Here is a 26,737-nt window from a genome sequence, read left to right as displayed (position 1 = left end):
CATTATTTACAGTTGTATATAAATTATTTGATTTAATCATTAAATATATAATTATCATAATTATAAGTCAGAATTCATATTACATTTGCCTGATTGTGACTTTTAACGTGTGAAATGCGTATTTTTAAAACCGCAACATTTTAATCCACTGAAATTTTCATTACTGCTACATAGTCATTACCGCTACAAAAACGTTACTTTACCACTATATATAAAAGTATACATTACCGCTACATTGCTTCTTTCGTAAGCCAACTACTTATGATGGAGGTGAAAGAAGGACTTGAGCAGGATGTTTTATATTATTAAAACTTTTTTTATTAAAATCTATTTTATTTAATAAAACACTTTAAAAATTCTAAAATCAAGCACTCTTTGTAGATAAAACACACAGTCTTCACACTGTCGTACTGCTGTATTGTAAAGTAATCCGGCATTCCCGCGATTTGTTACAAACTTTTTAATAGTAAACATAATGTTCAAGTGTCATTAAATAATTACATTCCAACTAAAGAAATGTATATACTCATTCTGATAAGAAATCAAATCAAAATTGTACTTCACTCATAGAGAGTGAATTCTGTTGACTGGAACTCATATTCTGTACATGTGTACCATACCTGGCTGATTCGATATCTAGCGCTAGCAGTAATGAGTTGTTTTTGGCCAAAAAAAAAATGAAGCGGTAATGATCGGTCAGAATTTTGAAAAAATGTAGTGGTAATGTGTTGAAATTTTTGGATATGTAGTGGTAATGTTGACCTCCCAGAAATATGCAGTTGGTTTTTCTTCATATAAGTGTGTAAAATTATACAACAGACCCATGGACCACAGGACTGACCTGAGTCACTATAGCCCTACTGTTCTTCATCAACATTTTCCCCCCTCTGTCAATATTCTAATGTAAAAATTTGATCTCCTATCCTGACCCAATATTATCTCTATGGGGTAATGATTATAAATAAACTTGAATCTTAACTACCTGATGATGCTTCAGTATTTATTAATATGACTAATTATAGATTTCTGTTTTTGAGTAGACAATTTTTTAAAGATTTTCCCTATAAATTCCTATATAAAAATGTGCTAACCCACACCAAGGGGTGGAGAGGGGGTCATTACTTGAATAAATTTAACGTTTCCTTCACCAGGGATTTTTTTTTTTTGAAAAGATAAAATAGAAAAAAATCAGTCCTGTGTTTTTTAGAAGTTTAAAATGTGAAAGACAACACACAACAGATGCTGGACACACTTTTATCAGAAAAACTCGCTGGCTCAGTTAACCAATAAAGCAGAAAAAGGAGATCATCAGCTCTTGTTCAGAAATTTCTTGACATTTTCAGCACCAGCTTTGCCTATTATCACGGAGAGTTCCTACAAAAGAAAATGTAATCATTTATCAAGTAACAACTTTTTCACAGTTGAAATGGGTTCTCATTTTAAGCCAGAGGCTATGAAATTCACAATTTTGAAAGAGACATCTTTGCTCATCATAACTTTATGCCTAGCTTATTTAGTTAATATCCAAAAGCAGAGCAAAGGATTATCAAAGAATTAATGAATTTTCACTATCTAATCAGTAGAGCCCTCACCCCACAGGAACCCCTGATTCTCAGATGGTTTTTGCATATCATAACTACACATTTATTTTGTTTCTTAATACCAAAGAGCAAGGGAGAAGATATTCAAATCATTTAGCATTTTTGATATACTGTACATGTAAAATCATGTAAAACCTGACCCAGGGGCTACATATTTCATAATTCTGGACTAGAAACCATTGGTCATCATAAACATGTACTTAGTTTATTGTTTTATACAGAGGAGCACTTCCAAAGAATGAATGCATTTTCATTATGTATCAATACAATTCCATCCTAACACCAGAACACTGACCAGGGGCCATAAAATTTACAATTTCGAAGAGGCATCCTTCCTTGTCAGAATCATAAACTTCGTTCATCGACTTAATTCCCAGAAAAGAGATTTTTCAAAAAAATTAATGCATGTTTTACTTTGTAATCAACAGAACCCCACCCTAACCCCAGTACCTCTCACCCAATTTTGGTAGAGGGCTTAATGCTTATTACAATCGTGCCAACAGTTTGACTGCTTCATGTCCAGAAGTAAATAAGATTTTTAAGGATTGCATTAATTTGAATGGTTTTAGCCCCATCCCTCAAGCTCCAGAGTTTGTGGGCATATTTCAATAATTTTAACTCCCCTTCACCCATAGATGCTATATGGTTGAAAATGGTGCAGTGGATCCAGAGAAGAAGCTGAAAATGTATAAAATATTAAAACCTGATGGATGACACACAATGATTAATAAAAACACATAGCATATTGGTCAACTGAGTAAACCAAGGTATCCTAATTTAAGTTCAAATTATCTCAGTGCAAAAGGGATTGCTATCACTGTACATGCATTTTCATTATGTTAAAGTACAATATTTAAATAAGAGAGATAACTCTTTCATAAACGTTGTCTTTGGAATTTGTTGTAAATTTAAAATAAAATTTTCTCTCTCTCTTTACTGTGACTGATCTTCTAAAAGGTTAAAAAAGATATTTCAAAGTTCAAGTTAAAGTGGGGCAATTTGTTTACCGTTTATTAAATGAACTAAAATAAAAATAACAAGAGGCCCAGGGGGCCACATCGCTCACCTGAGCAATTGGATAGGAAAAAGCACATTTGAGATCAGAACTGAAAGTTTACTGAAAGGGTGGGGGGGGGGGGGGGGGGGGGGGGGGAGGGGGTTTGAATTTTAACCCCCAGGGGTCATGATTTGAACAAACTAGAATCTACACTACCTGAGGATGATTCCCTATAAATATCACTAAGCATGGCTTTGAAGTACTTGAAAAGAAGATTTTAAAAGGTTTCCCTATATATTCCTATGTAAAACTTTGATCGGCCATTAGGCCCCACCCTACCCCCAGGGGTCATGATTTGAACAAACTTGAATCTACACTACCTGAGGATGATTCCACAAGAGTTTCATCTTTCATATTGTCTCAATGGTTCCTGAGAGGAAGATTTGTCCAATATATTCCTATGTAAAACTTTGATCTGCCATTGTGGCCCCACCCTACACCCGGGGGTCATGATTTGAACAAACTTGAATCTACACTACCTAAGGATGATTCCACATGAGTTTCATCTTTCCTGGCCCTGTGGTTCTTGAGAAGAAGATTTTTAAAGATTTTTCCTATATATTCCTATGTAAAATACTGATCAGCCATTTTGGACCCAACCTTCCCCCGGGGGTCATGATTTGAACAAACTTGAATCTACACTACCTGAGGATGATTCCACATGAGTTTCATCTTTCCTGGCCCTGTGGTTCTTGAGAAGAATATTTTTAAAGATTTTTTCCTATATATTCCTATGTAAAATACTGATCGGCCATTTTGGCCCCAACCTTCCCCCGGGGGTCATGATTTGAACAAACTTGAATCTACACTACCTGAGGATGATTCCACATGAGTTTCATCTTTCCTGGCCCTGTGGTTCTTGAGAAGAAGATTTTTAAAGATTTTTCCTATATATTCCTATGTTAAATTTTTATCGGCCATTTTGGCTCCACCCTACCCCCGGGGGTCATGATTTGAACAAATTTGAATCTACACTACCTGAAGATGATTCCACATGAGTTTCATCTTTCCTGGCCCTGTGGTTCTTAAGAAGAAGATTTTTCCTATATATTCCTATGTTAAACTTTTATCGGCCATTTTGGCCCCACCCTACCCCCGGGGGTCATGATTTGAACAAACTTGAATCTACACTACCTGAGGATGATTCCACATGAGTTTCATCTTTCCTGGCCCAATGGTTCTTGAGTAGAAGATTTTTTAAAAATGCCATTAATTTTTCTCTAATTCATAATTATCTCCCCTTGGAAAAGGGCGTGGCCCTTCATTTGAACAAACTTGAATCCCCTTTACTCAAGGATACTTTGTAGCAAGTTTGGTTGAAATCGGCCCAGTGGTTCTTGAGAAGAAGATGAAAATGTGAAAAGTTTACGACAACAACGACAACAACAACGACGACAACGACAGACGACGGACAAATTTTGATCAGAAACGCTCACTTGAGCCTTCGGCTCAGGTGAGCTAACAAGAGGCCCAGGGGCCACAGCGCTCACCTGAGCACATCAGGCTTGAATTTACTCCACCCCCCCCCCCTCCAGGCGTTCATCATTTGAACAAACTAGAATCTACACTACCTGAGGATGATTCCATATAAATATCACTAATCATAGCTTTGAAGTACTTGAAAAGAAGATTTTAAAAGGTTTCCCTATGTATCCCTATGTAAAACTTGGGTCGGCCATTTTGGCCCCACCCTAGCCCCGGGGGTCATGATTTGAACAAATTTGAATCTACACTACCTGAGGATGATTCCACATGAGTTTCATCTTTCCTGGCCCAGTGGTTCTGGAGAAGAAGATTTTAAAAGATTTTTCCTATATATTCCTAAGTAAAACTTGGGTCGGCCATTTCGGCCCCACCTTTGCCCCGGGGGTCATTATTTGAACAAACTTGAATCTACACTACCTGAGGATGATTCCAAATGAGTTTCATCTTTCCTGGCCCAGTGGTTCTGGAGAAGATGATTTTTAAAGATTTTTCCTATATATTCCTATGTTAAACTTGGGTCGGCCATTTTGGCCCCACCCTACCCCCGGGGGTCATGATTTGAACAAACTTGAATCTACACTACCTGAGGATGATTCCACATGAGTTTCATCTTTCCTGGCCCAGTGGTTCTGGAGAAGAGGATTTTTAAAGATTTTTCCTATATATTCCTAAGTAAAACTTGGGTCGGCCATTTTGGCCCCACCTTTGCCCCGGGGGTCATTATTTGAACAAACTTGAATCTACACTACCTGAGGATGATTCCACATGAGTTTCATCTTTCCTGGCCCAGTGGTTCTGGAGAAGATGATTTTTAAAGATTTTTCCTATATATTCCTATGTTAAACTTGGGTCGGCCATTTTGGCCCCACCCTTGCCCCGGGGGTCATGATTTGGACAAACTTAAATCTACACTACCTGAGGATGATTCCACATGAGTTTCATCTTTCTTTGGCCAGTGGTTCTGGAGAAGAAGATTTTTAAAGATTTTTCCTATATATTCCTATGTAAAACTTGGGTCGGCCATTTTGGCCCCACCCTTACCCCGGGGGTCATGATTTGAATAAACTTGAATCTACACTACCTGAGGCTGATTCCACATGATTTTATCTTTCCTGGCCCAGTGGTACTGGAGAAGAAGATTTTTAAAGATTTTTCCTATATATTCCTATGTAAAACTTAGGTCGGCCATTTTGACCCCACCCTTGCCCCTGGGTTCACGATTTGAACAAACTTGAATCTACACTAACTGAGGATGCTTCCACATGAGTTTCATCTTTCCTGACCCAGCGGTTCTGGAGAAGAAGATTTTTTAAAAATGCCATTAATTTTTAACAAATTCATGATTATCTCCCCTTAGAAAAGGGCATGGCCCTTCATTTGAACAAACTTGAATCCCCTTCACCCAAGGATACTTTGTGCCAAGTTTGGTTGAAATTGGCCCAGTGGTTCTTGAGAAGAAGATGAAAATGCGAAAAGTTTACGACGACGACAACAACAACGACAACGACAGACGACGGACAAATTTTGATCAGAAAAGCTCACTTGAGCCTTCGGCTCAGGTGAGCTAAAAAGATGTTTACCTGATCTGAGGCACTGCATATGTTTTCAATACCTAGAAATAAAGAAGGATCAACTGAGCTAAATTCAAAGACTACACAATATGAAATAACATGCAGTTAAAGCATGCTCTATCAACACCTGCAAGGTTATGCAGGAAACTTTTACTTTGTTAAGTGCAACAACTTTATGTCACTCATGGGAATAAATGGTTCAGCTGCACACCTCACTAATGACACATGTATGTTGGTGAAAAATTTGAAGGTTATAGGCAATTAAATCAAATCAGAATTTATATTGTTATGCTTCTATAAAAAGAACTTTAATATGAGATTATTATAAACACTTACAGCTCTAATTATTTGACAATTTCTCCTCCGGTTCATATATATGTCTTATATATATAGATGCCCTTACTTTCTTTAACATTATAAATGTTATGTATGAACACGGTCTATCAAAAAATGACAGGTGCTAAATAGGCCATGTACCACAAGGCTCACCTGTGACATATTACACTCAATTGTACTGTACAGTGAGTGTTTCTACACATGTTCAATACTGAATATCAATGTACAAGATTTGAGGACATGCAACATCAGCACCAACTACTTCAAAATTCACATTTAAGTCTTGAAACATAATCTCTTACTTCCCAATCCCTCCAGCAGAGCCCGAGCTTTGACGCCCCCAAGGCCTGGAATACATTTGACAGTGGCCAGTAAGGCTTCATCTAAAGGATAGATCTTCCTCCTCAGAAATGGATTGGTATTTGTGTGGCTCTCACTGACCACCTAGAAAACAATGAAAGCTACCAATAAGGAACTCCTGACTGGCATACACATGCTTAAAATTATGCATGCTAGCTATTAAAAAAAATTTCCTCCATAAAAAAACATAAGTAATCAGAGATTACAGAGCTCACCTCAATGAATGTTGTCTTTAAGTAAGGCAAATTAAGTCACACAATTAACCAACAAAAAGTGTACATCCAAAAAAGCAAAATTTATGCAATTTTGATACTTTGGAATAGACCTATATAAAAACTTAAAACTAGTTCTTCATCATGAAAATGTAATTAAAATCCAGCATCTGAAGCAAGATTGAGAGTTTTTATCCCTTGATGCATCATTTGTGCAACTTTGGTTTATATAAGCCTTATAGTTTCTTGGTGATAGACCTGCACCCATAACTTTTACGAGGTCTATTATCTGGAAAATGTATGTCGAATTCAGCATCTGAAGCAAGTCCATTAGTGTGCATCCTAAGATGTATCATCCATGCAAGTTTGTTCAATGTAGAGCTCAAAGTTACTTGGAAATGAAACCTGTATAAAAAACTAACCTTTTCACTAATCCGGAAAATGTAGGTCAGATTCAGCTTCTGAAGCCAGCCTAGTAGAATGCACCCTTAGATGTACCATCCATGCAAGTTTGGTCATTATAGGGCTCCTAGTATCTTCGAAATGAAATCTGCACCAAAAACTTTAACCTGTTCACTCAACCGGAAAATGTAGGTCAGATTCAGCATCTGAAGCAAGTCTGGTAGTATGCATCCTAAGATGTACCATCCGTGTAAGTTTGGTCAACATAGGGCTTATAGTTACTTGGATATGAGACCTACACCAAAAACTGCACCAAAAATGTTAACCTGCACCAAAAACATTAACCTGGTCATTCCTTTGCTGAAATTGCAGCATCTGAAACTTTGACTGCTACAATGAAACACATTAGAAACATCTTCCATGCATGTCTAATCAATATAGGACATAGAAGTACTTAAAAAGAAAACTGCTCCAAAAAACTTAACCTTAACCCGGGACGCCGACGCCGAGGGTATCACATAAGCTCCCCCCAACTTCGTTGAGGTGAGCTAAAAAGAAAAGAAAAGAAAAACAATGTTATGTTGGTTTTAGTACAATGATAAGTCCATGTACCCTGTCACATGTGTTGAGTATCCTACTTGAATGAGCATTTTTTGGTCTTAAGAAATATCTTAACAATAATTTTACAACATGATTATTTTTTTTATCAATGCAACAGTCTATGGCATTGCTGATCTTGCAGGATATTTGAGGATTTTTTTTTTGGATATTGTGAAGTTAAAACATTGTTGTGGACCATCTCTACTCTGGAGCCAAATTTGAATAAACATAAATACACATGACGGTGCTTGCTATGGCTATAAGAATTTCAAGCAAAATTTCACAATTCTGTTACTCTTTGCTCTAGATTAGTTAATTGAACAGACTTGATCTACCCTTGCTTGTAGCCCTGCTGTTCTTGAAAAAGAAAGTTCTACAAACGAGGAAAGTATCTCTGGAAATACTGGTAAATTTTAAACATATCAAGCACTTTCACTAAGTCCAAGACCTCAAGAAATTTATACAGTTAAAAGATTCTTGTTTTTTGCATGAATTCAAACACCTGTGAGAAGATGCTAAGGGAAATTTCTAAATGAATATACCAGTCTTATCCCCTGATTGTCTTCTCTTGTGAAGAGGCTTGTACATTTATTTAAATAAATTATGTGAATCCCTTTTAAGTAAGGATGCTTTAAGGTGGGTTTGCTTAATTAAATTTGGTCATGAAGTTTTTAAATGAACATGATAAAGTTAATGTATCTTTCTACATTAAAAAAGTTATGGGGCCAAGTTTTACCAATGACAACAGAACACTAGGTAACCTAAATCCCTATTTACTAGGGATGTCAACGAATAGTCGACTATTCGACTGTCAGTCGAATGGACAGACGATCGAATAATGAAACAACATTCGAATATTAAATAAATGCAGGAAAAAAGGGGTGATAATGAAATTCTTATCTCAAAATTGAAAAAGGGTCCTTCCTCAAACTATAGAGCTGTATCGTATACTTCCTCAGAAGAATAAAAGCTCAAACACAGTCACAGTACATAAATAATTTTCCTCATTGTACATATGGAAAATACAGTAATTATATACCGCGATAATTATTTCTCAATCACTTACTTTTTTGTTATTGTACGTAGTAAATTATGCAACGCTATACTGGACTATGAAATTTATTTAATTGACTTGTACCAATCATATTTATAACTCTATGATTTCAATTTCAAATGCTTAGGAACATTTGCATTTATGGAACAAACAGTATTTAACAATTTCATCGGAGGTGTGGATAGTGGGTGTTTTCAATTCCCCATTTCCAATTTATTTCAATTTTCCAGTTTATCTTAAAAAGATTTCAAAAACACGCTGCTTTAAAAATTCTCCGAATAGTCGACCATCGTTCGAATAATGCAATCGAATGTTCGACTACGGAAAATTAATATTTTGACATCCCTACTATTTACTATTTTGTAGAAATTTGGACTAACCATTTGTGATAGTATTGAGGCTGCCTCTTTTTGAGTTGGTACTGGTATGACGGAGAAGCCTAGATCCATGAGACAGAACTTCTGGACCTCTGGGTAATACTGACCGCTGGTGGGGGTCTTCTCAGCAAGGACCACCGCCTGAACACGGTCAGCCTTAAATCATAATAGTATGTATCAGAGTAGCTTAGGGTCATCATCTTTATTTCATAGAAATAACAGAAGTTCTCAATACAAGTATTAATTCATCTTTGCAGGATGACAACTGGATTCTAAATATTCCAAAAACAAGTTATTCTTTTAATTACTGATGAAAAAAATCAAATTGTTGAATGTATCCAAAAGATGCAAATGAACTCCATGTATGTAAAATCTTGCCAATTTTTATACTACAAACTATAAATATTTCGACCTAATAATTTCCAGGCTTTAATAATTTCTTGACCTTAAGAAATTCCAATGAACTAATATGTTACTCAAAAGCACCGTTATTTTTTAAAGCAGGATATACTGAGTCATTTAAACATGGACTATTACTTGTTCATAGAGTCTCTAAAAGGGGTGATTAGAGACCTTAGGATTCTTGCTGTTTTGCATGTGATTTCTAACCTTTCTTAGCTTAGCTAACTTCTTCTTTTGGCCTGAGAATGCCACTAAGTCCGGTTCTGTGAGGTAGACCACACCAAGTCTACTGGAGGGAAAAAAGTCTACAACTCCAAGATCATCCTCAAACAGGACCTGTACATTACCTACAAAATCATATCATTCAGTCAATATAGTACCAATTAAAAGATTTTTAGTCCATACCAATGCTTAAAAGGGTAGGTAAGTAAAGCTACATGGGTAATTCTAGCTATGTAGCAAAATCTAGTGATTGTACTGGATCTGATGTATATTTATATGAAGTTTTCATTCAAATACATAAATCTTGAACCCTGGAGTTTTCATGGTTAACTACCCCCACCCCACCTACACACCCCGCCCCTCTAAGAGAAAACAGAAATCTCTCAAAATGGCATGAAGAATCATAATATTGTGGTCTGACTTCAGAGAAATTCTGCATTTCGTGTGAAAGTTGATTTATTTTCTTACTCTGTAAACTGTAATGCAGTTCTGAATTCCTCCATTTCTGAGAAGCAATTATGTGACCAATAGGTACATTTATGTTACGAGTTTTTTCCACAAGAGAGGAAAGATCTAAGTCGTTATCCATCACTCCCTTTTCATTGCCATAAAACTACTCTGCATACCATCCACAGCAACACAATCATAACATCTAATTTTCCATTTTCCCGCAAAATGGGGTTTTAATAAAGTGAACAACGAACCCAAAATCAATGAAAAACAAAACGTTGACATGTGAACGACAAATTTGTTTATTCTACCGAAGTTAAGTATTATGTAGATATCTTATGAATATCTGTTCTATAAAATAGATAGAATGAAAAACAATTCTATTTGAAGAAACTAAATTTTAAAAGTCGGGATCGGAATTTGAATAGATGGGCGGAGCTGAAGTTTATCGTTTTTGGTAAAAAAGATGATCTGATATTTTGCATAGAAAGATATAATAATGACATCAGTGAAACTTGAGGGAAGACTAATTACTCCGGCAGTTGTCCAAGGTTTAACTGATGTATTTTCTTCGACGAATTTTACTCTTCTGAAAAACAGGTACAAAGCAGAAGATCATATCCTACTTTCAATTTCGATCTGTCGCATCCTTTCGTTTTTCCTGGCAAGTGACTTGTACATAAAAGAAAGTCAGAAAGATGTAAATTTGATTGAAGAAGTATTTTTTATTTACAGATGGATATCAGATGATGAAGTGTCTGCTTGTCAGTGGTGTAAAAACAAGTTTAATCAGCTGAGAAGGAAGCACCACTGCCGCCAATGTGGAAATGTTTTTTGCAGCAAGTGCTGTAATGAAAAGGTAAACATGGCCTTTATTACACAGTGTAAATTAACAATTTTTGTTCAGATCATAACTCCAAGGGATAGGATGGGGTCACAATGGGCAAGCAAAGTTTTACACTGGTATACAGAGGAAACATTTCCCACAATTTTTTTGTGAGCAGTATACAAGCTTTGAAATGTTTTGTTACATGCTTCTTTGACAAAAGACAGTTTTATAAATGTACATGCAGCAATGTGATGAATTAAGTTTTAAGATAGTTATTTATAATTTTTGAGAATGCTTTCTGTACTCAAATCATGAATGATAGCTCACTGCGAGCTCTTAAAGCAAGACTTTGCACATTGATCAAAAAAAAAAAAATTTTTTTCGCAGTTACTCTGGACCCACAATGCATCGCTTGTTAAAGCTATGTCTTGTGAGAATAATGGGAAAAGTTCAACAAAATGTTAACTCGCTAGATTTTTTTAATGGATATATTTTGGAGATAAATAGTATATGAAATGTTCTTCGTTGACTTTCAGGGCTGTTCAGGATTCTTTTTGGTAAATGCAACTTACATATGATACTGTACAGCAGGAAATTAACTCGCGGAGTTAATATTCGCTATATTCGCGGAAAAAGAAATTCCGCGAATTCAACATACAGTGAATAGTTCTTGAAAAGGTTCATAAGGATAAACTGAAATTTTATTATCATCTGTAAATTAGATGTAGACTACCATTATAATTATGAGAGTGTATACAAACACGTAGTTGTTGGTGTTTTGTAAAGCTTATTTATTGCTAAATTAATTTCTATACGATGACGGTAGTTTTGCCATCTAGTAGACGTGCAATGTAATTATTTAATTAAACAAGCTTGTATAATTTCACCCATGCCTATCAATCAGTCATTACCTTTAATCAAGGCACTTTCGAAGTAAACAGGGTAAAGACAATTAATTAATTTCAATTATATGATTAAAAGTTCAACAATTTGACTACTATATATTTTTTTTTTATTTGGACTTGGAAATAAAAAATATTCTGAATGCGTAACATTATTTTGCCTTCAAATCTGGATCAGTCCGGTGTTTCATTATTATTTAATCAGGCTCAAAATTGACACAATATATAGACTTTCCTTTCCTGTCTGATATACTCTATATACATGAACAGACTTTCGTAAGATAATACTAAGATATAGACTGAAAATAACAGTTCACACAATATATACGTAAAGAAAAATGCTGGCAAGTACTATTAAAAAATGTATGATTTTTGCCTTTCCGCGAATTCAAACGACCTCGATTTGCTGAAAATTGAACAAATCGCGATCTTTTCCGACCGCGATTTTAACCTGCTATACAGTATCATGTGACATCAGAGTCTAGATGCACCAAATTTCATGTGCGGTTTGATAAGCCTGATCTAAATTAATCTGTGCTCGCCTTAACAGTTGCAATGTCAACATATTATTGATGAATATATACAAATGCTGTCTTTACAGATTCCCTTACCACAGCTTGGTTTGGAGGATCCAGAGAGAGTGTGCGAGTCTTGTCGTCCTGTGACAGAATTCATCACAAAATCACTCTCACCTCTACAGGTAACTGTTACCTTAATTACTTTCTACATACCTGGTCACATGTAACAGAGGTCATCACAAAATCACTCTCATTTCTACAGGTAACTCACCTTAAACACATTCCACACACCTGGTCACATGTGACAGAGTTCATCACAAAGTCACTCTCACCTGTAGAGGTAACTGTCTCCTTAAACACATTCCAAACACCTGGTCACATGTTACAGAGTTCATCACAAAGTCACTCTCACCTGTAGAGGTAACTGTCACCTTAAACACATTCCATACACCTGGTCACATGTGACAGAGTTCATCACAAAGTCACTCTCACCTCTACAGGTAACTGTCACATTAAACACATTCCACACACCTGGTCACATATGACAGAGTTCATCACAAAGTCACTCTCACCTGTAGAAGTAACTGTCTCCTTAAACACATTCCACACACCTGGTCACATGTGACAGAGTTCATCACAAAGTCATTCTCACCTGTACCAGGGTTCGACACTTACAGTAGCCCGCTGGCACGGGACAACTGAATATTGAGGTCGGGCTACTAAACATGCCTTTAAACTTACCCTGCAGGACTACTGTAAATTTTACCAAACACTCAATCAGAGTAACAAAAATATTTATAATTTACGCACAATGTAACTGATCATTGTTCAATTTAATTTCAAACATATGTTTTATCGTCATACTTCATAGAGTAACAATTTTTATCCAAAATACAGCCAGAATGCAGGAATTGGCATCTCTATTTTAAAAATTTCCCGGGGGAGGCCCCCCGTATCCTCACTAGCAGGAGGGGGAAACCCCCTCCCACACCTATCCCCCTCGTCGCTTCGCGACTCGGCCACCAGCCTTTGGCTGCTGGACAACTAATACATGAACAGGGCTAGTGGAAATTATTAATGGCTACCACTGTTGACAACTATGGTTTTAAAGTTCGTGTCGATCCCTGTGTACAGGTAACTGTCTCCTTAAACACATTCCACACACCTGGTCACATGTGACAGAGTTCATAACAAAGTCACTCTCACCTGTAGAGGTAACTGTCACCTTAAACACATTCCATACACCTGGTCACATGTGACAGAGTTCATCACAAAGTCACTCTCACCTCTACAGGTAACTGTCACATTAAACACATTCCACACACCTGGTCACATATGACAGTGTTCATTTGAAAAGTCACTCTCATCTCTACAGGTAACTGTCACATTAAACACATTTCACACACCTGGTCACATGTGACAGAGTTCATCACAAAGTCACTCTCACCTGTAGAGGTAACTGTCACCTTAAACACATTCCACACACCTGGTCACATGTAACAGAGTTCATCACAAAATCAATCTCACCTCTACAGGTAACTGTTACCTTGAACACATTCCACACACCTGGTCACATGTGACAGAGTTTATTACAAAGTCTCTCTCACCTCTACAGGTAACTATCACCTTAAACACATTCCACACACCTGGTCACATGTGTCAGAGTTCATCACAAAGTCACTCTTATTTCTACAGGTAACTGTCACCATAAACACATTCCACACTCCTGGTCACATGTGACAGTGTTCATCACAAAGTCACTCTCACCTGTAGAGGTAACTGTCTCCTTAAACACATTCCAAACACCTGGTCACATGTAACAGAGGTCATCACAAAAGTCACTCTCACCTCTACAGGTAACTGTTACCTTGAACACATTCCACACACCTGGTCACATGTGACAGAGTTTATTACAAAATCAATCTCTCATTTAAAGGTAACTGTTACCTTAAACACATTCCACACACCTAGTCACATACGCAAGTAAGTTAAGGCTAAACATGGACATTTTTATGCAAATGAGCAATTAAAAATTCATAAGTTGTATAATTTATGTACAGAGACAGTTCAAATTGATTTTCTTAAACATACTTAGTACCCACAGCATATTTATACTAGTACACATTATGACGTCATATTATGACGTCATTATTCTCTCCCATTCAAGGTAATAAAATACATCAACAAAACCACGTCGGCGCAAGGGCATATCCTATCTAATTTAAAATAATTAGTGTATAATATTAAGGAGAATATTCTTGAAACTAATAAAATTGCTGCACAAATCCTATGCGCTTTCTAAATCAATTAAAATTTTATAAAACTTACTCTGGACTGTGAATTTTTACCCTATATAAACTTAAAACTGCACGAATAGTAACTAAAAAATTGCAGTCCCAACATTTGTGCAGCAATATCTTAAATCCTTGGAATATCCTGCGTCTTTTTATACCTTGTTTCTGTAAAACAAAGTAAGGTATGCCCTTGCGCCGAAGCGATTTTGTTGATGTTTCTTATAAACGTGTGTAGTAGAGGTCGATGACGTCATAATATGACGTAATAATGTGTACTGGCTATCGCATGTCTTGGGTACCAAGAATGTATTAGAAAACAAGTCTTAACATTTTCTGTGCGGTAGGTAGAGCAATTATCGAATTTAATTAGATATTTTGCATAGAAACCTCTATATGTAGCCTTAACTCACTTGCGTATAACAGAGTTCATCACAAAATCAATCTCTCATTTAAAGGTAACTGTTACCTTAAACATATTCCACACACCTGGTCACATGTGACAGTTTTCATCACAAAATCAATCTCACCTCTACAGGCTACTGTCACCTTAAACACATTCCACACACCTGGTCACATGTAACAGAGTTTATTACAAAGTCTCTCTCACCTCTACAGGTAACTATCACCTTAAACACATTCCACACACCTGGTCACATGTGTCAGAGTTCATCACAAAGTCACTCTTATTTCTACAGGTAACTGTCACCATAAACACATTCCACACTCCTGGTCACATGTGACAGTGTTCATCACAAAGTCACTCTCACCTGTAGAGGTAACTGTCTCCTTAAACACATTCCAAACACCTGGTCACATGTAACAGAGGTCATCACAAAATCAATCTCACCTCTACAGGTAACTGTTACCTTGAACACATTCCACACACCTGGTCACATGTGACAGAGTTTATTACAAAATCAATCTCTCATTTAAAGGTAACTGTTACCTTAAACACATTCCACACACCTAGTCACATACGCAAGTAAGTTAAGGCTAAACATGGACATTTTTATGCAAATGAGCAATTAAAAATTCATAAGTTGTATAATTTATGTACAGAGACAGTTCAAATTGATTTTCTTAAACATACTTAGTACCCACAGCATATTTATACTAGTACACATTATGACGTCATATTATGACGTCATTATTCTCTCCCATTCAAGGTAATAAAATACATCAACAAAACCACGTCGGCGCAAGGGCATATCCTATCTAATTTAAAATAATTAGTGTATAATATTAAGGAGAATATTCTTGAAACTAATAAAATTGCTGCACAAATCCTATGCGCTTTCTAAATCAATTAAAATTTTATAAAACTTACTCTGGACTGTGAATTTTTACCCTATATAAACTTAAAACTGCACGAATAGTAACTAAAAAATTGCAGTCCCAACATTTGTGCAGCAATATCTTAAATCCTTGGAATATCCTGCGTCTTTTTATACCTTGTTTCTGTAAAACAAAGTAAGGTATGCCCTTGCGCCGAAGCGATTTTGTTGATGTTTCTTATAAACGTGTGTAGTAGAGGTCGATGACGTCATAATATGACGTAATAATGTGTACTGGCTATCGCATGTCTTGGGTACCAAGAATGTATTAGAAAACAAGTCTTAACATTTTCTGTGCGGTAGGTAGAGCAATTATGGAATTTAATTAGATATTTTGCATAGAAACCTCCATATGTAGCCTTAACTCACTTGCGTATAACAGAGTTCATCACAAAATCAATCTCTCATTTAAAGGTAACTGTTACCTTAAACACATTCCACACACCTGGTCACATGTGACAGTGTTCATGAGAAAAGTCACTCTCACCTCTACAGGTAACTGTCACCTTAAACACATTCCACACACCTGGTCACATGTAACAGAGTTTATTACAAAGTCTCTCTCACCTCTACAGGTAACTATCACCTTAAACACATTCCACACACCTGGTCACATGTGTCAGAGTTCATCACAAAGTCACTCTTATTTCTACAGGTAACTGTCACCATAAACACATTCCACACTCCTGGTCACATGTGACAGTGTTCATCACAAAGTCACTCTCACCTGTAGAGGTAACTGTCTCCTTAAACACATTCCAAACACCTGGTCACATGTAACAGAGGTCATCACAAAATCAATCTCACCTCTACAGGTAACTGTTACCTTGAACACATTCCACACACCTGGTCACATGTGACAGAGTTTATTACAAAATCAATCTCTCATTTAAAGGTAACTGTTACCTTAAACACATTCCACACACCTAGTCACATACGCAAGTAAGTTAAGGCTAAACATGGACATTTTTATGCAAATGAGCAATTAAAAATTCATAAGTTGTATAATTTATGTACAGAGACAGTTCAAATTGATTTTCTTAAACATACTTAGTACCCACAGCATATTTATACTAGTACACATTATGACGTCATATTATGACGTCATTATTCTCTCCCATTCAAGGTAATAAAATACATCAACAAAACCACGTCGGCGCAAGGGCATATCCTATCTAATTTAAAATAATTAGTGTATAATATTAAGGAGAATATTCTTGAAACTAATAAAATTGCTGCACAAATCCTATGCGCTTTCTAAATCAATTAAAATTTTATAAAACTTACTCTGGACTGTGAATTTTTACCCTATATAAACTTAAAACTGCACGAATAGTAACTAAAAAATTGCAGTCCCAACATTTGTGCAGCAATATCTTAAATCCTTGGAATATCCTGCATCTTTTTATACCTTGTTTCTGTAAAACAAAGTAAGGTATGCCCTTGCGCCGAAGCGATTTTGTTGATGTTTCTTATAAACGTGTGTAGTAGAGGTCGATGACGTCATAATATGACGTAATAATGTGTACTGGCTATCGCATGTCTTGGGTACCAAGAATGTATTAGAAAACAAGTCTTAACATTTTCTGTGCGGTAGGTAGAGCAATTATCGAATTTAATTAGATATTTTGCATAGAAACCTCTATATGTAGCCTTAACTCACTTGCGTATAACAGAGTTCATCACAAAATCAATCTCTCATTTAAAGGTAACTGTTACCTTAAACACATTCCACACACCTGGTCACATGTGACAGTGTTCATGAGAAAAGTCACTCTCACCTCTACAGGTAACTGTCACCTTAAACACATTCCACACACCTGTTCACATGTGACAGAGTTCATCACAAAGTCACTCTCACCTGTAGAGGTAACTGTCACCTTAAACACATTCCATACACCTGGTCACATGTGACAGAGTTCATCACAAAGTCACTCTCACCTCTACAGGTAACTGTCACCTTAAATACATTCCACACACCTGTTCACATATGACAGAGTTCATCACATAATCAATCTCTCATTTAAAGGTAACTGTTACCTTAAACATATTCTACACACCTGGTCACATGTGACAGTGTTCAGCACAAAATCAATCTCTCATTTAAAGGTAACTGTTACCTTAAACACATTCCACACACCTGGTCACATATGACAGTGTTCATTTGAAAAGTCACTCTCACCTCTACAGGTAACTGTCACCTTAAACACATTTCACACACCTGGACACATGTGACAGAGTTCATCACAAAATCAATCTCTCGTTTAAAGGTAACTGTTACCATAAACACATTCCACACACCTGGTCACATGTGACAGAGTTCATCACAAAATCACTCTCACCTCTACTGGTCTACAGGTAACTGTCACATTAAACACATTCCACACACCTGGTCACATGAGACAGAGTTCATCACAAAGTCACTCTCACCTCTACTGGTAACTGTCACCTTAAACACATTCCACACACCTGGTCACATGTGACAGAGTTCATCACAAAGTCACTCTCACCTGTAGAGGTAACTGTCACCTTAAACACATTCCATACACCTGGTCACATGTGACAGAGTTCATCACAAAGTCACTCTCACCTGTAGAGGTAACTGTCACCTTAAACACATTCCAAACACCTGGTCACATGTGACAGAGTTCATCACAAAGTCACTCTCACCTCTACTGGTAACTGTCACCTTAAACACATTCCACACACCTGGTCACATGTGACAGAGTTCATCACAAAATCAATCTCACCTCTACTGGTCTACAGGTAACTGTCACCTTAAACACATTCCACACACCTGGTCACATGTGACAGTGTTCATTTGAAAAGTCACTCTCACCTCTACAGGTAACTAGCACCTTAAACACATTCCACACACCTGGTCACATGTGACACACAGTCACTTTCATTTCTTAATTCTGAATAATTAAAAATTACATTAATTAAATGTAGAGCTTCAGGTACCACTATTATTTACGTGCACAAAATATTTGTAGAATTTTAAATCAGAAGCTGCCAATAACCTTGTCAGTCAGTGTGGAGAAATCACAGGCCTCTGTAAGGTAGGACTTAGATTTATCTTTTCTTTCATTATATCCAGACATACATAATCCTAAACAATTAAGATGTTATGCAATGTCAAGTATTATTTTAAAGATTGACAAAGTTTTTGAATTCATGTACTTCAGGTTGTTGAACTTGGTGGTGTTCAGGCATTAATAATGTTAGCAAAGAATGATCACCCTGTTATACAGGTATGTCAGCAATATTTAATATTTAATTACTTAATGTAACAAATTATACATAATTCTTGATCATTTTTATTTCTGTCAACATGTATGTTTCTTAATTAACACTAGTTTAAATTTTATCTTTTTTATTTTGCATATATTGTCCTCTAACTGGACTTTCTAGAGTTGTTGCCTTTTAGTCTTCAGCGGGCTAGGTTATAAATGACCTTGAGATACTGGCCTTTTTTCAGTAGGTTAGGCTATCATTGCCCTTAATTTGCTGGCCTTTATATTTCAGTAGTCTAAGGTTGATGTTGACCATTATCTCCCTGTAGAGTAAGAATGGACTTTTTTACTGTAGAGTAAGGTTGGACTTTATTATACCCCCCGCTTGAAAAGCGGGAGGGTATATAGTATTCCGTCCGTAGGGTAAGGCTTTGGGGTACCCATCTCTTATCCGCAACTCCTCTCATACCACTGAATGAAATTTGATGAAACTTTCACAGAATCTTTATTACATACATGTATTGCCATTGTGCACCTCCTATTTTACTTTTTGATCCGACACATATTTTGGGTTTCACGGCCACAGCAAAACATGGACTTTGCCATTATAGCTATGTGGAGGCCGGGGGTATCATTTAGTGAGCTCATCGCTCACAGTACCTCTAGTTTTTTATTTTTCTGTAGGGTAAGGTTGGAGTTTATTTTTCTGTAGAGTAAGGTTGGACTTTATTTTTCTGTAGGATAAGGTTGGAGTTTATTTTTGTATAGGGTAAGGTTATCCCCGACTTTTATTTTTCTGTAGGGTAAGATTGATCCTGGACTTTATTTTTGTGTAGGGTAAGGTTGGACTTTATTTTTCTGTAGGATAAGGTTGGAGTTTATTTTTGTATAGGGTAAGGTTATCCCCGACTTTTATTTTTCTGTAGGGTAAGATTGATCCTGGACTTTATTTTTCTGTAGGGTAAGGTTGAACTTTATTTTTGTGTAGAGTAAAGTTGGACTTTATTTTTCTGTAGGGTAAGGTCATTGCTGGTCTTCAGATCCTGTCCACTCATCAACCCCTACACAGATACCTGGCAGATGCTGGGGCCATCAAAGCAATCTGTAGGTAGGAACGTTTAGCAGACCTATTGAACAATTATTACCCGGAATTCTTTTAAAATTTTGTACAGTCAAGGTCTTCCGAAGATAAAGTTTTAAACAGTCAATATATGATGTATTTACTTTAGCATTTTGAACTCTTTAATCAGTAGATGTAATGGGAATAGAATGATATTCTGTGTTTCAGTGATTTTGTGCTGTAAATTTACTAAATTATGGTGTTATTGCAGCATATTGTCAAAGACGGCGTTGACCTGTGAACAGACCCTAGTGGAGGGGATCAGTACGCTGAAAATCTTCTGTAGACTCCCTGATCTGAAGAGTAAAGGTATCGCAGATTCTTCACTAAGTAAATGTTAAGACTTCACAAGGTACTGAGTTAAAATTCAATAGAAAATAATGCTGAAAGTACAACTTTTGAAAGTTAAAAAATGTACAATTTTTGTTCCTTTAATGCTTGCTTTTGCTTTTTGTCAGATGAAAATTAACAGAAATAAGGTTAGCCATCTTTCCTTTGATTTTCATTTCTCTTTTGACAGCCCTGGAGGATGGGGCCTTGGAGCCTGTTCTTCGACTGAGCTGTACGTCTGACTGTAATGCCGTGTCACTCGTAGCCGTGAGCACACTCAGTTTGATTGCGGAGGACACGAGTACACACAATAAAATCCTAGAGAGTCCACTGAACGTCTTAACTTCTGTATGCTCACTGGCTGGCTCAGAAGATGAACAGGTATAACATGGCACATAATTCTACCATTTTGAATCCATTAAACGTCACACTTTTCTTAACAAATGAAAGTGGCTTCTTATCATCAATCAAATTGAATCAATTAAATTCGAACTGTTATATTCCTTAATAGTATGCATGGGTCTTTAGAGATCTCAACAAATTATTTTAGAAATTTGTTACATTTACACCCCATATATTTCCAGTGAATCCAGTATAACATGCTGATCCACCCAGAAGGTGAACAGAATTGTTGTGATTGGCAAAAATATTTGCTTCTAATTTTTCTCAATTTCATCTTTTAGTTTGAGTTACATTCTTGTTTTTTATGGGTTTTATCACTAGTCTAGTAATACCATTTAACAATTTCTTTAGCAACCAGCGAAATAAAGGGCCTCATTCTTAAAGTAAAAAAAATTCCAACCCAGAAATTTCTTGACAAGCAAAAAAAGAGTAAAATCCTTTCCAAAATGTTTAAAAGCTATTTCGATGATGGAGGATGTTAGTCATTGACTTTTCAAGTTTCATACACCTAGGACTTTTCATACCAACTTAACACAGATTTGGATTTTCAAGAAACGGTCTACATTTTCTACGTGGGGTCAAAAGTCATTTTTAGTTGGTTTAGTGTATTAATTTAATAACTCTGCAAATTCCAGGGAGAGGGGGTCTAGACCCCCTTGATCACCCCTCTAGATCCTTTTTTTCTATAAATTTTAACAAATTCAATTTTTATGATCCAAGTCTATTTTAAAAATAACAAATTAAGGTGGTTGCTAAATTGAAATTATACGGTAATTCAGTAAAAGTTACTGGCTTTTGAAGTGATTTAATTTTTGGCTTGATTTAATATTGCAGAGTGTCATTTTCTGTCTTTTTCCTATGCTGCAACTATTGGATTTAATATTCTATGGGTTTTTTGGTTCCAGATCACTTATCTTTATTTTGATTTTCTAATATTTATATGCATGTTTTAATTAAATAATGCTGATACATACATGTAATAATGATAAACTGGATTTTAGTTTAGTTGTTGTTTACTTTCGAAAAAAATATGAAAATAACAACCTATTTAACTTTTACAATTAGTGATCAAATATTCAAAGATTCTTAACCAGTTATTTCTTAACTAGAAATATAATTTTAAGTTTTATAAATGTATATCAACAGATGCAGGAGGTGGCATTAAAAACCATTTGTTTCCTTTCTTTGGGTTCAAACTGGCAGAAACATAGGATTGTTCAGGTAAACACAAAAAAAAAATCAAAAAATTTAGAGAGGTAAATTAAATGCTATTTTGTGGTAAAGTTGGTTTTTAGCATCTGTGTGCTGTAATTTGATCATAGGAGGACTTCACTGCTGGTCGTTCCATACAGAAAGCCATCAGGGGGAATCCCAAAAACAAGCAAGTGCTTTGTAATGCTGCCTGTCTCATAGCTAACCTGGCTACAAGTAGTGAAGACCAGGTAATCTTCTCCTTACTCTGTAATGCTGCCTGTCTCATAGCTAACCTGGCTACAAGTAGTGAAGACCAGGTAATCTTCTCCTTACTCTGTAATGCTGCCTGTCTCATAGCTAACCTGACTACAAGTAGTGATGACCAGGTAATCTTCTCCCTACTCTGTAATACTGCCTGTCTCATAGCTAACCTGACTACAAGTAGTGATGACCAGGTAATCTTCTCCCTACTCTGTAATACTGCCTGTCTCATAGCTAACCTGACTACAAGTAGTGATGACCAGGTAATCTTCTCCCTACTCTGTAATACTGCCTGTCTCATAGCTAACCTGACTACAAGTAGTGATGACCAGGTAATCTTCTCCCTACTCTGTAATACTGCCTGTCTCATAGCTAACCTGGCTACAAGTAGTGATGACCAGGTAATCTTCTCCCTACTCTGTAATACTGCCTGTCTCATAGCTAACCTGACTACAAGTAGTGATGACCAGGTAATCTTCTCCCTACTCTGTAATACTGCCTGTCTCATAGCTAACCTGGCTACAAGTAGTGATGACCAGGTAATCTTCTCCCTACTCTGTAATACTGCCTGTCTCATAGCTAACCTGACTACAAGTAGTGATGACCAGGTAATCTTCTCCCTACTCTGTAATACTGCCTGTCTCATAGCTAACCTGACTACAAGTAGTGATGACCAGGTAATCTTCTCCCTACTCTGTAATACTGCCTGTCTCATAGCTAACCTGGCTACAAGTAGTGAAGTCCAGGTAATATTCCCCTAACTCTATGGAGTATCTTAGCTAGCCAAGGGTTTCTGATATCCTGTTCTCCTCATTAACATTGGGTTTATGAGGAGAGAACAAGAAGCGTATCAGAAACCCTTGGCTAGGGAAGAAGTCTATGAAGCTAAATAACAAAATCTGAGTACATCCCTTCAGTATTGCTTCCCTTTGATTGATGCACTCAAATGAATGTTGTCTTGGTCTTTCAAAATTCTCTAAAAATCCATTCTTTTAGGGAGGTTTACAAGATTTATTAGATGGCCTGGGAGAGCTGCTAAAAAGAGATGACACCAACCCAGACTTACAGAGTCACACCGCCAGGGGACTGGCAAACTTCGCCAGGTTTCAGCAAAATGCCAGCAAGATTGTAAGATTCTTTCAACACTATGCCTTAGATGAAAAATTGTTAGATAAAAAATATACCTAGATTAGCCTTATCTTTCAGAAAAACATGTTACCAGTGATAATATTCAAATGTTTGAAGTCCCCTAACAGTCATGTCAAGATGCATGCAATGAGAGCCATCTTTAATGTGATGTCTATCAACCCGTCAGACACTTGCAGTGAACTTCTCAGGTACGTACCTCAGAACTGTTCAAATGTTCCTCAAAGTTTTCACTTCCCTGGTTTAATTTCTTCTTTAACTTCTAAAGCTTTTACGCAAATGGTTCTTTTCTGATATGGATGACTTATTTAATTTATTTTCTTATATTTCTTGCTTCTGAACTTGTCAATACAAGCACATCATCTTGGGCTTTGGCAGAGTTCGGAAAACATGTTTTTCTGCATGTTTCAAAGGTCTAAGAAGTTGTCATTGTTTATCACTATAATGTATTTATAAAGTTTGTCTACTGATATAAAAAGAGAGTGTGTATAAATAGGAGGTGCTTATAAAAAGATACGGTGATTTTTTCACCCAAACCGGCTGAAAGCTTATTTTTGATTATTTATATTTAAAAAAAGGTTTAAAAACAAGAGTTTTCTTTTTTTTCCCTATAAAACCATTATTGGAAACCCATGGTCTGACCAACCAGATGCTATAAAACATGAGACAAAATTACTTACCACAATTTACAATCATTAATTGATCTAACAAATACTAGTACTTGACAGTAATCTCAAATGGAAAAAAATGCAGTTTTACCCTTCGAGACATTTTCGCCATTATTGAATTTTTGGTGCATTTAGCAACACTGCCCTGTGCATGATATAGCTGGTTTACACCTTTGCTCTTGATTATGTGAAGGTGTACACATTGTGTCTAGTGTAGAAAAATCAAGGGCACCCCTTGCAGGCACGTAGCAACAGAGCCCTCCCCCCCAACACACACACACACTTTTTTTAATTTAACTTTTTGCTGTTGGAAATGTTCACTGAAAGTCTGGTTCCATATTTCTGTTTAAAAGTAGTCAAAAACGTGTTTTTATAGTAGTGTTTGAATAAAGTTTGGTACTGAAAGAAGTTGGAACCTACCCCCCCCCCCCCGTTGTTTTTTTTTTTTTTTTTTTTTTTGCAAGTAAGTTCCCCCCCTCCTTTTTTCTCTAAAATGATGCTATATCCCTGCTTTGTTTCCGTTTTGTAATATTTTCTCTTTTTTAGGAGGGAAGGGGTTTGTTCAACTTGCAAGTCTGTCTTCGGTTCGAATCGATGATATCTCGCATACAAGTAGAACCGATGTTTTTTTTTTTTCTTGTCTGATTTGGTAAAATTATATGACAGTAAGCAAGGTGACATCATTTTTTTAAATATGAAGGATGGACTCACGCAAACTTGCCGTAAATTCCGCACGGTTTACGGGAACTTTGTAAAATGCGTATATCACCCATAATCTTTCCGTAAAATTTGCACAAGCCTTCCACAATCTCACTTTTATGGATGCTTAGTAAATAAATCCTTATATATTTACTGACTTAATAGTAAATAAATCCTTATATATTTACTGACTTCTTAGTTGTTTTTTTTTTAAACAATAAACTGTTATTGGATTTATTTCGGCTGGATATTTTGACTGACACGGAATCTCAGCATAAATAAGTAATAGGTATTTGTCTCAAACCTTAATCTCAAAAATTGAAAAAATATGTTTGTTTCAGAGACGGGGCTGGTGAGTTGTTGGAGGGACTGTCCAGACTGAAGGGGCTGACCAGTGCTATACAGGACGCTCTGCTGGCCCAGGCCCCGGACCTCGTCAGACCGTTATAACCAAACCAAGCGGGCACTTGGATATGGGGTGTGTTGGAAGTGTGATAACACCAAGAGTTCGTTCATTTGGTGCATAGACGTCATATTCTTGCATTTTACTGAGGACATGTTTTTTCGTGATTTATTTGGATGATAATGTTTTAGAAAACAGATGTTTGACTTCTTTAGCATATATGTACTATTTGAAAAAATAGTTCATGGACATTTTGAATTTATCATAATATAGTTAATGCATTGAAATGCATTTTGTTGTGTTTTACGTGATAAAGAAGTAAATTAAAAAAAAAAAAAGTATGTGTGCAACATTATGATGAAACAGGTCGAGGGAGTTAATTAAAACAGGATCTGGTTCATTAAGTAATTGTCCCTTTGATATAAAGACTAATACTGCAATATTTTGAAGTTTTATTGACTCTTTTATTTACAATGTTAACTGTGAGTCGGAGCTGACCTGGGAGTCCACATCCCAGTCCGACAGCTGGACGTCCTGCATTAGTTCATCGTCGACATACGCCGCCACCTCGGGGTCGTGGAACAAAGAAAATTCTGGGTTATGGTTCTTAAGTCTCTGTGTCAGATTTTCTATCAGTTTATTTCTACGAAACAGTGTCATCTCCAGCTTCATTATTCTGGTTTCAAATATCATTTGTTCTGGGGATTTTCCTGACGCGGTAATGATGCCAGAGTCCAATTTACTTGTATCAGGAAGTGCCGCCATTAATTTGGGCGTGCGTGTTCGAGGAGATTGTGCAGAAACTTGGGCGACAAGCTCGTCACGCTCTTCTTTCATCTGATGGAAGCGCATCCATGCCGAGCGCAGTCTGTTTTGGTTAGCTTCGTTTTGTTTGACCAGTAGTGCCTGTAACTGTCGTTTTTCTCTGATAAGTACCTCATATTCGGATTCACACAAGGCTTTACCATCGTCCACCATCGCTAGCTGCGACTTAAGGCTGTTGGTCGTGTCTTTCAGGACTTTCAGCTCTCCCTGAAGATTCGCTTTCTCTTCCTTGTGTTTATCAATGATTTCTGTCAAGTCTTTTACTCTTTTATTCAGCATCTCTAACATGTCTGTTGTAAACGAATGTTTTGTGGTAAGTGCCCTGTAATTACTTAAAGCCACAACCAACTCCTTTTCTGATTCTCGATTGGCTGCATCAAGTCGCTTGTTCTCTTGCTTCAGATCGTCATTTTCAGCTTTTAGACCTTCGCCTTTCTCTTTGATAAG

General features: G+C 36.6%; 2 protein-coding genes across 2 annotated transcripts; one reads left to right on the top strand and one right to left on the bottom strand.

Annotated features, from left to right (window-relative positions):
* Window positions 1–1,238: 1,238 nt before the first annotated feature.
* On the bottom strand, window positions 1,239–10,332 carry LOC134235191 (Fanconi anemia core complex-associated protein 24-like). Its single transcript, XM_062717307.1, has 6 exons — window positions 10,148–10,332; window positions 9,665–9,804; window positions 9,059–9,211; window positions 6,353–6,494; window positions 5,724–5,755; window positions 1,239–1,374 (listed from the first exon to the last, which is right to left on the bottom strand). The coding sequence occupies exons 1-6, from the start codon at window positions 10,266–10,268 to the stop codon at window positions 1,309–1,311; spliced, it is 654 nt and encodes a 217-aa protein (XP_062573291.1). The 5' UTR covers window positions 10,269–10,332; the 3' UTR covers window positions 1,239–1,308.
* Window positions 10,333–10,538: 206 nt separating this feature from the next.
* LOC134235190 (uncharacterized) lies at window positions 10,539–25,743 on the top strand. The gene is made up of 13 exons (XM_062717306.1): window positions 10,539–10,729; window positions 10,865–10,988; window positions 12,462–12,560; window positions 19,003–19,068; window positions 19,195–19,260; window positions 20,259–20,350; window positions 20,574–20,671; window positions 20,883–21,073; window positions 22,241–22,315; window positions 22,417–22,536; window positions 23,546–23,677; window positions 23,756–23,886; window positions 25,404–25,743. The coding sequence occupies exons 1-13, from the start codon at window positions 10,629–10,631 to the stop codon at window positions 25,510–25,512; spliced, it is 1,404 nt and encodes a 467-aa protein (XP_062573290.1). The 5' UTR covers window positions 10,539–10,628; the 3' UTR covers window positions 25,513–25,743.
* Window positions 25,744–26,737: the final 994 nt, after the last annotated feature.

The sequence above is a fragment of the Saccostrea cucullata genome, unplaced genomic scaffold (assembly GCF_032062105.1).
Source record: "Saccostrea cucullata isolate Sc308-1 unplaced genomic scaffold, CSIRO_AGI_Scuc_v1 ctg23, whole genome shotgun sequence".
NCBI classification, from domain to species: Eukaryota; Metazoa; Mollusca; class Bivalvia; order Ostreida; family Ostreidae; genus Saccostrea; species Saccostrea cuccullata.
The sequence above is the reverse complement of the archived record's forward strand: the minus strand, read 5'-3'. Positions and strand labels throughout refer to the sequence as shown.

What these genes read in the sequence shown, in the direction of transcription:
- LOC134235191 (XM_062717307.1), bottom strand. Translation starts at nt 10,268, where the DNA reads ATGGATAACGACTTAGATCTTTCCTCTCTTGTGGAAAAAACTCGTAAC. An exon ending in AGTTAGCTAAGCTAAGAAAG is followed by an intron (nt 9,212 to 9,664) that starts GTTAGAAATCAC and finishes TTATGATTTAAG; the next exon opens with GCTGACCGTGTTCAGGCGGT. An exon ending in TCTGCTGGAGGGATTGGGAA is followed by an intron (nt 5,756 to 6,352) that starts GTAAGAGATTAT and finishes CTTTATTTCTAG; the next exon opens with GTATTGAAAACATATGCAGT.
- LOC134235190 (XM_062717306.1), top strand. Translation starts at nt 10,629, where the DNA reads ATGACATCAGTGAAACTTGAGGGAAGACTAATTACTCCGGCAGTTGTC. An exon ending in AAATCACAGGCCTCTGTAAG is followed by an intron (nt 19,069 to 19,194) that starts GTAGGACTTAGA and finishes CATGTACTTCAG; the next exon opens with GTTGTTGAACTTGGTGGTGT. An exon ending in GCCATCAAAGCAATCTGTAG is followed by an intron (nt 20,351 to 20,573) that starts GTAGGAACGTTT and finishes GTGTTATTGCAG; the next exon opens with CATATTGTCAAAGACGGCGT.